The sequence below is a fragment of the Anabrus simplex genome, chromosome X (genome assembly GCF_040414725.1).
Source record: "Anabrus simplex isolate iqAnaSimp1 chromosome X, ASM4041472v1, whole genome shotgun sequence".
Classification (NCBI taxonomy): Eukaryota; Metazoa; Arthropoda; class Insecta; order Orthoptera; family Tettigoniidae; genus Anabrus; species Anabrus simplex.
This window is the reverse complement of record NC_090279.1, coordinates 47205757-47218244: the sequence shown is the minus strand read 5'-3', so window position 1 is coordinate 47218244 and position 12488 is coordinate 47205757. Positions and strand designations below refer to the sequence as shown.

At 40.1% G+C, this 12488-nt stretch overlaps 1 protein-coding gene across 1 annotated transcript in view; it reads right to left on the bottom strand.

Moving 5' to 3' along the window:
• LOC137503087 (hemolymph lipopolysaccharide-binding protein-like) overlaps window positions 1-12488 on the bottom strand; it is a 39932-nt gene that overhangs the window by 15734 nt on the left and 11710 nt on the right. The window contains exons 3-4 of the mRNA XM_068230537.1: window positions 5976-6108; window positions 245-427 (exon numbers count right to left, since the gene is read on the bottom strand). Coding sequence (XP_068086638.1) covers window positions 245-427; window positions 5976-6108 — 316 coding nt within the window. The remainder of the gene's footprint in view (window positions 1-244; window positions 428-5975; window positions 6109-12488) is intronic.

The following is a 12488-nucleotide window of genomic DNA, read 5'->3' as shown; positions in this document are numbered from 1 at the left end:
TGCGTGGGAAATTGTCGAAGAGATTTGTTTTTTAGATTTGTCTGCGATTACACTTCTCTTCGCTTTTACTTCCCTTCGAAGGAAATGTATTCATCTGTACGAATTAGATCATCTTTTCAGAGAATGAGTGGTTTCTGTTCGAATATGAGAGCCATAAATGAATATTCTGTTTGATGCAAATCTCCAAGAGACGCATGTGCATTGGTCTCTCTTACACCATTGGCGTATAATCTGCTTAACTCACCTGAATGAGGGCATGACTCTGGTTTAATAGTAGTAGTAGTAGTAGTAGTAGTAGCACTTGTAGTTGGTGTAGTAGTAGTAGTACTTGTAGTTGATGTAGTAGTAATAGGTTCGGATGTATTATATATAGCTGCTGTAGTAGTGGAAGTTGTGACTGGCTCCATAATTTGAGTCGTGGAGTTACCTGGAACAAAAAAAATTGCAGGAAATAATTCATTTCTGGTAAACAATAATCCTGAAAATCTATCAGAATCTGTGTAAATAAAATCGGGACAGAATTATTTCACGGTCACAGCAATATCTTCTTCAAAATACAGTTATGTATAAAAACGGGTCTGTACCAAGTTTTGGTAAAAGTATGTGCTTCTCTCGTGGTGTAAAGGTTTGTTGTTACCGTGTGGAACATTACTCTTTATGATAATGCTGCTCCAGACAGGTGTATTTGGTTTGTTTTATCATTCTTGAAGGCGAAAGGAGGTTACATTTTAACTTAGATCCTTCTAAACAGAATGACAAGCGTAAAACCTATAAGGTTTGTTTTGATGACAAATGAATGTAATTTCAGTTTATATCACTACATATTGCTGTATTTTCAAAGCTGGGCTATACAGCAACGGGCATATTGTATCTTAGTTCCCCTTCACTCAGGGCGTTCATTCCAGCTGTCAGTTTTATCGAGAGTAACCTTGGTTTTACAGCAAGATCCAAATCGTTTCACTAAATAAGTTATAATTATAACATCGAAAACTTTATATTCGGTCTGACCTAAAATAAAATGGGAACGTAAATTTCCGAGTTCTGAGCTGAGGAAATATCTGTAACTATAGGATAAGGTTCGCTGGTGGTGGCGTGTATTGGAAGTCTTCATGGTCACGTGTGAACGACTCTGTTTGGAACACAGCTAACAGCTCCTCCTGTCCTGCAGTAGTGAGACGAACACCGTATGAACTGTCATTTGGATAGGGAAGTCTGACAAAAAAGGTACCATCCCAGCATTCACCAAGCAGTGAGATGTAAGGCTCTCCCACAACTTAGTGTTGCTAACGGATACTCACAATGCTAAAAACGGGGAACATTCTTAGATTTTCATCGTTCAAAGTAATTTAAAATTTTTGATACAGCCCGAGTACCATATTAAAACCTTCCTCGTTGTTTGAAAGTCAGGGACAGCTTAAAGTGAAAGGAAATGATAAATCTTACTCAACACGTTTAATTCCGGTAGAGTGGTCTTACAGGAGATGAGAATAAGGTATCTGCTCATTTCAAACTTCTGGTAGAGAAGTTCAGGGACGAAGGGCCAGTTTGTTCCTTCCTCGCTCATCTCTAACCACAAAGGGAAAAATATAAGATCGAAACTGTCGCCAAAAGAAAGGCAAGAGCCACAAAGGACAGGAAACTAAAGGACTCGCTAGACCAAGAGACCAATGGAGGTCCACCTCTCTCTGTCAATTGCAATTAATCTACATACTAACTTTTTCGCTACAATCACATTATTCTCTCTGTCGTTACCCACATCGCTGACAATCTGATCAAATATTTCCTCGTCTACATCAAGCTATCCGTACACCCCGAAAATTGTTAGCGTGCTGGTAACAGGGGTGTCGGGTCGGGAATTTTAACCATCACTGGTTAATTTCGCCGGCGCGGGGACTGAGTGTCTGTGTCGTCTTTATCATCATTTCATCCTCATCACGACGCGCAGGTCGCCTAAGGAAGTCAAATCAAAAGACCTGCACCTGGCGATCCGAACATGTCCTCGGACACTCCCGGCACTAAAAGCCATACGCCATTTCATTCACCTCGAAAATATCACTTCTTGAACAGGTTTTTCAACTTTAACATTTTAATAGATAACAAATGCTTCTTTAACCCGTATAAAACTCCCCCTCATATCCATTACATCCTATCTGTACAATAAACACTCCAGTTCCGGAAGAAATTCCCGCATCATTACGTCACTTCTTAGACACGATCCAACTCCTTATATAACATGTGGTAAATAAATATCTACTGCGTGCTTCTCCTTACAACTGCCATGTCCCTGTACACTCACCTCCCTATATCTCTTCTAAACAAACCCCTACTTACACACACACATCTCACTCTCAGTCTCACACATACCTACACCTCACTTTCATTTAAAGTACCCCTTCACTCAACATCCCTCCTACAAATGTATCCCACTAATAGTCCCCCTTCAGCTTCATAACAAGATCCCACTCTATGTCGGTAGTTATTCCTGCTTGTCGTACGTTGTTCGTACCAACAGTGAAACTACCACACAATCCTTACCCTCCTCTTTCGTCAATATCTGACTTCCTCCGCCTTGGTTCCCTTTCCTCCACGCATTTCTCGCGAGCCTAACAATAGATTCTCCAATGACCAGAGCCTCGACCCCTTCCACCTTATTACATCCCCTCCCCTACCAGTCTCGCTAATCTTCTTTGATGTTCGCCGATCCTAATTCATCCTCCATTTTCTCCTTCTCGTGATCCTTTTCCACGCCCTCTACTCTACGTTTCCCTTTCCTCTGATCTCCCTATTTCCTGTAACACTTTCATTCCCCCTATTTCCCTCTGTGTTTTACCAGCGGTGCCTCACGGATACTCTAGTGAAAACTCCCCTTGACTTAATCCCTTTTCCCTCAGTTACCTTCCCCCTAAAATGTTAGCGTACCTGTCTTTCGAAATTTTCCCTCCCACCGCTCCCTGTACATTGTTCCTGTTCTCCGTCAAAAGCCTAAACTGTTTTTCGTACTTGTCCCATATCGCCCTCCTGTCACCTGCTCTTCGTTTTTGCTTTGATCGTCCAATCTCACCTTGAGCTCCGTAGTGTAATAGTTAACACAATGACTTGAAATTCAAGTGTGCCCATGCTTTTTTCCCACTGTTTTGAGAAACTTAATGTTGGCAGGACTGCAGGTATCTAGTTAAACATGTTCACCTCCATTAGGAGTGCTGCAGGAAAGAAGTGCACAACCTCGAGACAAGGACACGAGTTCCAATTACTTACCTTAAGCATTCTTCTCTAACACCACATTTCAAAGGTCTCTACTCTCCTTCTTTGCTTACCATGTTTCTCGGTTCAGACAAACACTTCCACTAACGACGCCTGAATGGTGAGTAGAAGTGTAACCAGTACTTCAGCAGGTACGGGGTACCTAAAACACTACACACACAATAAAACATCCACCGATAACAACACTGGGGAAACTTGATGATAATAAACCAGGAAAGTGGGAAACCTTACCGAGGGCCATGGAGGTGCCAAGGTTGCAGTTTTCCGAAAAGCCAACAGTGATCTCTTGTTTTCAAAATATTTTTTACAAAATCGGCAATACACAATAACTTCCGAAACAAATTCGCCAGTACACCAAATCTAGACGCACGATATACAAGTTCTTTGACAAATATAGTTTTAGATGTTCCTTGCCTGAAGTTCAAACAGTTAAGCAAATACATCTCAGTACAAAAGAAATTCCACAAATACAATATTGAAGGTAAGAGGAAGCACGAAATACTATTACATTTTAGAGTGATGTTAAAACTTGCTTTTCACATCTGATCAACAGAGTGGCGATTAGGGCAAACTCCTGTGATACACCAAGGAAAACTAAATAGACCTTAAAACTGGACAGAAAGCAACAGGGCTTACCCCAAAACTGGCCAGGCTGGTTCCGACGAGACGTTCACGACGTCGAAAACTTCGGCAGGCTCGGCAGGTCAAGACCAAGACGGCTCAGAGACTTAAGACTTCTCACGACCTAGCACCTTTTAAAGGGAACTCTGCCCTTGCAGTAGCCAATCAGAACACACGAGCTTGCCCGGATTGACCAATCACAACTCTTTCAGCGGTCGCGATCTTTGAACCATTTTCTCGAACACAAACGATCGCGATCCTTCAATTTCCAGAATAGTAAGATCATATTTCTCGAATGCGTAACTAACAAAGGCCAACAAACCCTGTTCAAAAATGTGTGTCACAGACTTTCTGGACTGTTCCTGTAAATATAGAAATGTAATCTACTAGTTACAAATACAGTATGCTTACACTGTACAGGTTAGGTAGTTACATGGAATACAAATAACACACCAGAAAGGTTTACAAATAAAACCCACTACAAACACTTTCCACTTCCAATATCTTCCTCACCCCAGCCACGCTCGACCTTAACATAATATTACTCGGGGAAAAGGCGATCACTTCTGGAAACGTTCTCACTAACGATACCTGACAGTCACTTCACAAACAACCATGATTTTCTTTAAGTTGACTTTCCAAAAACAAACAAAACAAACTGTCACTACACCAAAGGTCCTTTCATCAGCCTGGAGTTCACAGTTTACCTATAAATTTCAAAAATAATAAAGGTGATCTTTGATCCACCTATTCAATAAATACCACATGAATGTCCACATGGATAATCACACTACACTTCAAAATGCTTTTTGATCCTTTTACAAATGCTTTGACTGTTCTACTCTGTCCACCAAAGGATGTACACTCGTTCCTTCTGCCCATTGTTCTCGCTTCCTTGCAAGACAGCGTTCAAAGCCTAGTTCTTAGCCAAGTTATGGATTAATAGATGATATTGATATTGTATTTGTGGAATTTGTTTTGTACTGAGATGTATTTGCTTAACTCTTTGAACTTCAGGCAAGGAACATCTAAAACTATATTTGTCAAAGAACTTGTATATCGTGCGTCTAGATTTGGTGTACTGGCGAATTTGTTTCGAAAGTTAATGTGTATTGCCGATTTCGTAAATAATATTTTGAAAAGAGATCACTGTTGGCTTTTCGGAAAACTGCAACTTTCGCACCTCCATGGCCCTCGGTAAGGTTTCCCAGTTTCCTGGTTTATTATCAACAAGTTTCCCCAGTGTTGTTATCGGCGCAGTTCCGCGTAGTTCATCATATGTTTTATTGTGTGTGTAGTGTTTTAGGTACCCTGTAACTGCACTTAATTTCCTCCCTTTAACTGTGTTCGGTGTAGCCGCTGAAGTGCCGGTTACATATTGAAAAATAATTACACTGTACAGGTTAGGTAGTTACATGGAATAGAAATAAAATATTCTATCACAACACACCAGATCATACAGTAAGTACTACTTAAAAATGTTTAAAAATAAAACCTACTACAAACACTTTCCACTTCCAATATATTCTACACCTGAGTCAAGAAGGTTTCGTTTGCAAGAAGGCTTCCCTTAGCAAATCCTATCCTTCGATATATGTCCTGCTAGTTTCTCCTTTCATTGGTTATGCTACTTCCTAGTTTCCGAAATTCCTCTACCACCTTAATCAGTACAATTCCTAGTCCAATATCACCTGCCTTATGTTCTACATTCCACTGCTCATGTTTAAGATTTCTTTCATTTCCTCCAGAACAATGACTACTTTTCTATATCCCACATTGCCTTTTCGATGTACACATTAAACTGTAGGAGAGGCAGACTACACACCTGCCCGCTCGCTGGCGGATTGTTGCTTCCATTATTCTGACCACTAGAGTTTCTATTATTCTTCGCTCCCTGTAATTAATTCCAATCCTCTCCGGAATATCAGAACGCGTTGTCCAGTCTACAATATCGAACAGGTAGGAGACTGACACAATCACGCTCTCTATCTGATAGCCCCTGATAACCGCCCACAAACACTGGGGTCCTACTTCTTTGAGTTAAGGGATACCGAGTGTGTATGAGAGTTTCATTACAACGATCAGAAACTTACCGTATACTGGTGGATGTACAGTAGTCACCGAAACAAGCTGCTCAATTTCACTGCTATCACATAATCTTTCTTGGTGGACACTCACGGCTAATTCCCATTGCTCCTCCGTCGATGTCAGTCGTCGCGTGTCAACCTGCAACGAAGATCGCAAACCTTAGACATGGAAAATTATAGCCTACATTTAGTTGACAATCCACTGTAATTCCAAGGTGAATATGGAGCACGCATTTGAAACAATCCTGCCTCATCATACTCGTGATAATTTTCTTGCACGTCACTACGGAGGCCGAAGCACAACTATCACATCACATCGCCGTAGCATAGCGTGGAAATTGGAGCCGCAACTTACGGATAACCAACAATGTACTCTCAGATATGCTGTTTGTTCCTTATTCTTAGATATGACTGAAAATCGCAGTTCCATTTTATTCAGTATATTGTTCGTGTGTTTAAATCTGATTTTATAAAAACCGGATTTTCGGTTTTTTGGACATCATTCTCCTGCTGTGAAATTGGACAACATGTACAACAAGCCATTTGTTTATTAAACGACGCTTCTGATGTCTCATGTCCAGCTTCAATAACCAATTTTGCTGGGTAACTCGTAACTATGTCGAGAATTAACTTTTAAATATTAAATAGCATTTTGTGTTCGGTTGCTCTGCATAGCTGTGAACAATTTAAGCTCACCAAGAAGATTGACGACGTGCTCCAAGCCTTCGACATCTGCTTACCATAGGTAAAAATAATGTTAGAAGTTTGGATTGGAGGAAATCAACAGCCAATCACAGATAACAGGGAGGGAGTACTTGTTATGATTCCAGGCAGTTTAGCAGTAGATATGATCAGGCTGGACTACTTCTGACGGCTCCAGGCAGTGTAACAGTAGATATGATCAGGCTGGACTACTTCTGACGGCTCCAGCCAGTGTAGCAGTAGATATGACCTGGTTGGACTACTTCACATGGCTCCAGGCAGTGTAGCAGTAGATATGACCTGGATGGCCTACTTCTTAATGTTCCAGGCTTTGTAGCAATAGATATGACCTGGCTCGGCTACTTCTTACGGCTCCAGACAGTGTAGCAGTGGATATGATCAGGCTGGACTACTTCATACGGCTCCACCCAGTGTAGCAGTAGATATGACCAGGCTGGACTACTTCTTCAGGCTCCAGGCAGTGTAGCAGTAGATAACGTCTGGATGGACTACTTGATATCGGTACGGCTCCAGGTTGTGTACCAATAGATAAGACTTGGCTGGACTACTTTTTATGGACCCAGGCAGTTTTAGTGGAAATATATATTTATATTTATATAAAGAATGAAGATCAGATAAAACCTCTTGGCAGATATGTAAGATATGTCCAGATCAAATCATGCGTTCTTCCATGATAACGCTGAGGTTGTTCACTTGTGGTACAAAAGGGATTGCAACATTCTGAAGGATTACTCTCGGCAATGGACGTTTATTAATACTCGCAATTTGATTTTGATGGCCAAGAAGGATTGCTTGTGACTTTATAGGGCTCCCTGGAAGGCCGTTGGCAGCAGACCATTAACTAACAGTCTGTAAGTCAATGTTTATTAAGTCTATACTTTCCTGAAGGTCTTGTGCTGTAGAGTCTGTGTAGAGTTGAAGGTCGTCAGCGTACTGCAGTATTTGCAATGTCTTAAATTCGATGATACGCCATTCACAAAAAGTGCGATAAGAAAAGGTCCGAGTACAGAGCTTTGAGGGACTCCTCTATTCACGTGACGCCACGAGGGAAATATTACATATTAGCTTTCACACATTGTTGACGTTCGTGAAGATAGAAATGCATGTATGTATATATGTATGTATGTGTGTACACTCATCACGAGAAAACGGCTGAACAGAATTTAACGAAAATCGGTATGTAAAGTCCGTGGATGACCCACTAAAATCTAGGCTATAAATAATTTTATTCACGCTGAGTGAAATGATAGTTTAGGGGTTGGCTAAAATTGAATTCTCATTATTAACTCTTATTATTGGTCCTATCGATAAATACTACATAACTAAAGTTTTATAGAGTTACATTTCCGACCATTTTTAGTGTACCAGCTGTGATAACAGAAATATTCATGAATTTGTATTTTTGTTACTGAGTCCATATCAACGCCGAGCCACGAGAAATTGGGTTAACCGAATTTAATGAAAATCGGTATATAGAGTTGGGAATAAAAACTACAGGCTAAGCTGGATGAAAATGTGTTTTACGGGGAGGTGCCCAAAATTTAATTTTTAAATACCTATGTTATTGGTCCTATCGAAAAGTACTACGTAATAAACGTTATAGAGAATACAATTTCCGATCATTTTATGTTTCATTCAGTTTTACCGTACCGACTGTGATAAGAGTGGTATTTCAGAGTCGGAAGAAAACTAAATGTGAAGGCCTAAAATTACATTGACTATTGTTTGCTTTGTCTCTTATGCTGCCACTCATATCCGATAGATGGGATTACTGCTGTGTACCGCGTATAAAAGACTGACTGAATATTGGCGGGAAATAGCTGGGGAGTTGGAAATCTTTTTTCTTTAGCATTCCATTCCTCTGGTTCATACATTTTCTGATACTGCTGATACGTAACACACTGGTTCATCATAGTATTCCACCTGTTCGATTTCTACTATGACGCGCTGTTTTGATTGAGCAGTTGCACACTTAGGCCTAAGGCAGAGGCTTACTTATTATTATTAGTAGTAGTAGTAGTAGCAGTATGACCTGGACTTAAAATGATAATTAGGCCTATTCCAAATTATAGCACCACAATTCACTAAATAACTCAAACTTCAACCCTGAAAAGAGCCGTTCCTTAAGAAAAGCTTCTCCCTTTTCACTTTTATTAGATTCTACATTCATTTTATTCCAAATTAGCAGTGAAAAGGCTTCCTCCTCTGGCTTGGAGGAGAAATTTTCATATTCATATTCCAAGTCATATAGATTTTTCCGCGGCCAGTGTAGTGAATTGAGATTTCCCGACTCATAGAATAATCCTAGGAAACAGATTAGTAAAAGGGAATAATTTTCGCCCTGGGCATGTCCACTATTCGACCCCCCTCCCCGCCGAAAAACGAAGAGAGTTCACGGAAAACGGTTGTCTGCGGCTTGGCCATTCCAGCTCTGGAACTTTGGACTGTTAGATTAGTAGCGTAGTACTGTTCGTTAAAAGTGAAAAAATGTATCGAGTCTTTCATATAATAGCATTGCTTTAAATTGCGCCATTCCTACCGAAACTATTGTAATGATGTATGTTAATTTCAGTTGGGATAAACCATAAAGGCAATATTTCTGAGCATATAAAAAGCAGGTGGAGAGTGAGTGTCTGCCATTATAATGAAAACTCCCAACCTGACAGTGACTGACGGTAGGTAAGCGGGCGTAACATTACAATGAAAATTCCCTAACCCAGTCTTCGTATGAGAAGACGTTTGGTGACCTCCCCGTCGCGTTTCTATGGTAACGTTAAGAGCTATGCAATTTAATACAATCTTGCTTACAACGTGTACACTACTTAACCTAGAATGATGTATACAATGTAGAATTTCGTTGCGAAGCACAGGTACATCAGCTAGTATTAAATAAATACGTTGATAGGGGACAACCTTGTCTAACTCCTTTTCTAATACTGGCCTTTTCTTCTACCTGTTTGATGATTATTTTTTTGCTTTGGTTCAGATACTGTTGATTAAACATTCTTCTATCCTTTCAGTCCAGTCCAATTTTCCTCATGGTTCTAAACAGTAGTTCCCAGTTCACATTGTCTAAAGCATTTTCTAAGTCAATGAAGGTAAGATAAGTTGTTCTATTCATTTCCATCCTTCTCTCCACTAACATGCCTAAGGCCAGAATTGATTCTCTTCTTCCTCTGCCTTCTCTAAATCCAAATTAGTCTTCTCCAACATACTTATCTCCTGTTTTGTTCTTGACAATATTAATGTGTATCTTTGAGCCATGTGTTAATATAGAAAGTGTTCTCTAATTGGTGCGGCCACCTGTCCTTCCTATTTTCTGTATGGTAATGGTTCTGCGTTGTGTGAAATCTTCTGCCACGATTCATCTTTCGTAGCATTTATTTATTACTCTGAATAATTGGTCTTTATGTTGATACCTAAATGTTTCCCTAATTCTGCTGGGATATCATCAACACCGATTGTTTTCCTACATTCAAACCCCGAATGGCATGTTAAAATTCATGTCTCATGGTTGGAGGACATTGCATTCCTCTTCCACACTCATTGATATCTTCAATTAGATTGTTTTCATTCCTGAAGTCCTTATCATCGTACAGTTCTTCCATGTATTGTTTCCAGCGAGCACATATCTTATCGTTGTCTACCAGTAATATTCCATTTTTACTACTGCATATTTGGTTCTATTTTTGTAGTGTTGGGCACTGACTTTCTTATAAAATTGATCCTGTTTTCCCTTTTTCTTACTTTCTTCGATCTTTTCAGCAATGCTTTTGGTCCATTTCTCTTTCTCCTCCGCATTTTTCTCTAATCTGACTTTAATCCTTTAACTGAAATCGTCTTTCATCCGGCGACTCCCACGTGTTCCTTCTTCTAAGAGGAACTTCAAATAATGTGTTTGTAATAACCATATCATTTTGACTGCAGGAATCTACAGAAGTTTCACCTCTTGCATTTCTTTCCCCCAGACCAAAATTTCCTACTGCCTTGTTGCCTGTACGGGATTTCACTATTTCATTAAAATTGACCATTATAGCGACATTATCTTTTTCTTAGTTTTAATGGTTCTTCAGTATCCTCATACATAGTCTCCACTTCTTCCAAATCATGAGCCGATGTTGGGAAATATGTGTGAACTATTACCAAGTCCTCAGGTGCATTATTAATTTTCACCATCATTAATATTATTTGACCATTGTCCTCTTATTATAACTGCCACTCCATGCTTTTCCTCTTTTCTCTCCGCCACTTAAATTACTGTAATCTCATCACAGTAGAAATCTCCATTTCCTTCCCATCTTGCCTGACGTATACCTAATATATCTACCTCGTTGTTCTTCATCTCTTCTTTCAATTTATCCAATTTTCCAGTTTTCAATAGCGTTCGTACATTCCATGTTCCCACCTTCGTGGCGGTTTTAGGGGGATTTCGCTTGCTAATGACCTGAGAAGCCCTCTTACGTCTCCTACCAGATATTGGGGTCCGAAATCCATCATCAGTAATTAACGTTTCCTCATTAATGTCAGCTCCCATGGTTTGGATTCTACTTGGGATATCCTTAGGATCCTTAACGGAGTGGTTTCCCGTTGCCTTCTCCATTATATGCCGTTGACCAATATGTATAGTTTCATCCGCCTTTAGGGGAATTTCTCACCCCAAGGACAAGAGAGTGCCGTGACCTCAATTCGTCCATCCATCCGCAGAGGAGGCTGTTGACGACATTGAAGGGGCCACTTATATCGGCGGCCACTCAGTCCCCTTTTAGTTGCCTTTTACGACAGACAGAGGTTACCGTGGGTGAATTCTAACCCACAGTCCACACCTTACAAAAATCCACTAGAGTAGACACGATCAATAAAATATTCCACAATATGTATTTTTGATTAGTAGTATCACTTAATGAGATGATAATTGAAATTCCTATAAGTTATGCTTAATACTGGTTACAAGAGATGGCTTTATATTTGGGAATTTACCAGGGACCCGAAGATCAATATAAGCGAAAAGCAGTAGACCCCTCCAGCAGACCTCAGTATTCTCTGAAATGCAACGCTCTATTACGTGACATAAACTTCAGGGCGACGAAGTACTCAGCACCTTTGGGAATACGGCGCAACATATGTATATTTTTCTTACACGAAGTCAGTTTCTCATAAAAAGAATCCCGTGATGTCGTTATCGTACCATCTCCTTTAATAGGCTTTTCGGGATGATTTGGGGACCAATGAATACGAAGACCTCTGGTAACTTTCAACAAATTTATCGCAGATGGGACAGGTTTATTAACTAAGCGCCAACTACGGAAGAAGATTGCGAATTTCTTAGTAATTCGCACGATGGGCACATCCACGAGTCAGCAGTGCTAGTAAGATCCTGAACTTCCACATCACAGATGCCACCACAAAATCCGTGAATCCTTGAATGACGTACGTCACAGAAAAAGTTATACACTGGATCTAGTGTCACCTGACTTCCTACATAGACGACAGACAATTGTTCGTTATCTTCTATCTGACACACACAATAACAAAGAACAATAACTTAAACATTGAAAATCATACTGGAAATATACGATGCTTGAATACTAACAAAACATGGCTACCGTTCCTTAGTTGGTTTAAAGGACACCTAAAACACAGTATACATTTCAAGGAGAAATTTCACAATCAACGACAAACAAGAAACTACAACAAGATGGCTGTCGTCTTGTTGACATCTAAACTTAAGAATTTAGTGGAAACATTGCATAAAACCTCAACCACGGAGGACAACACAATCACATACGTAAAACACAC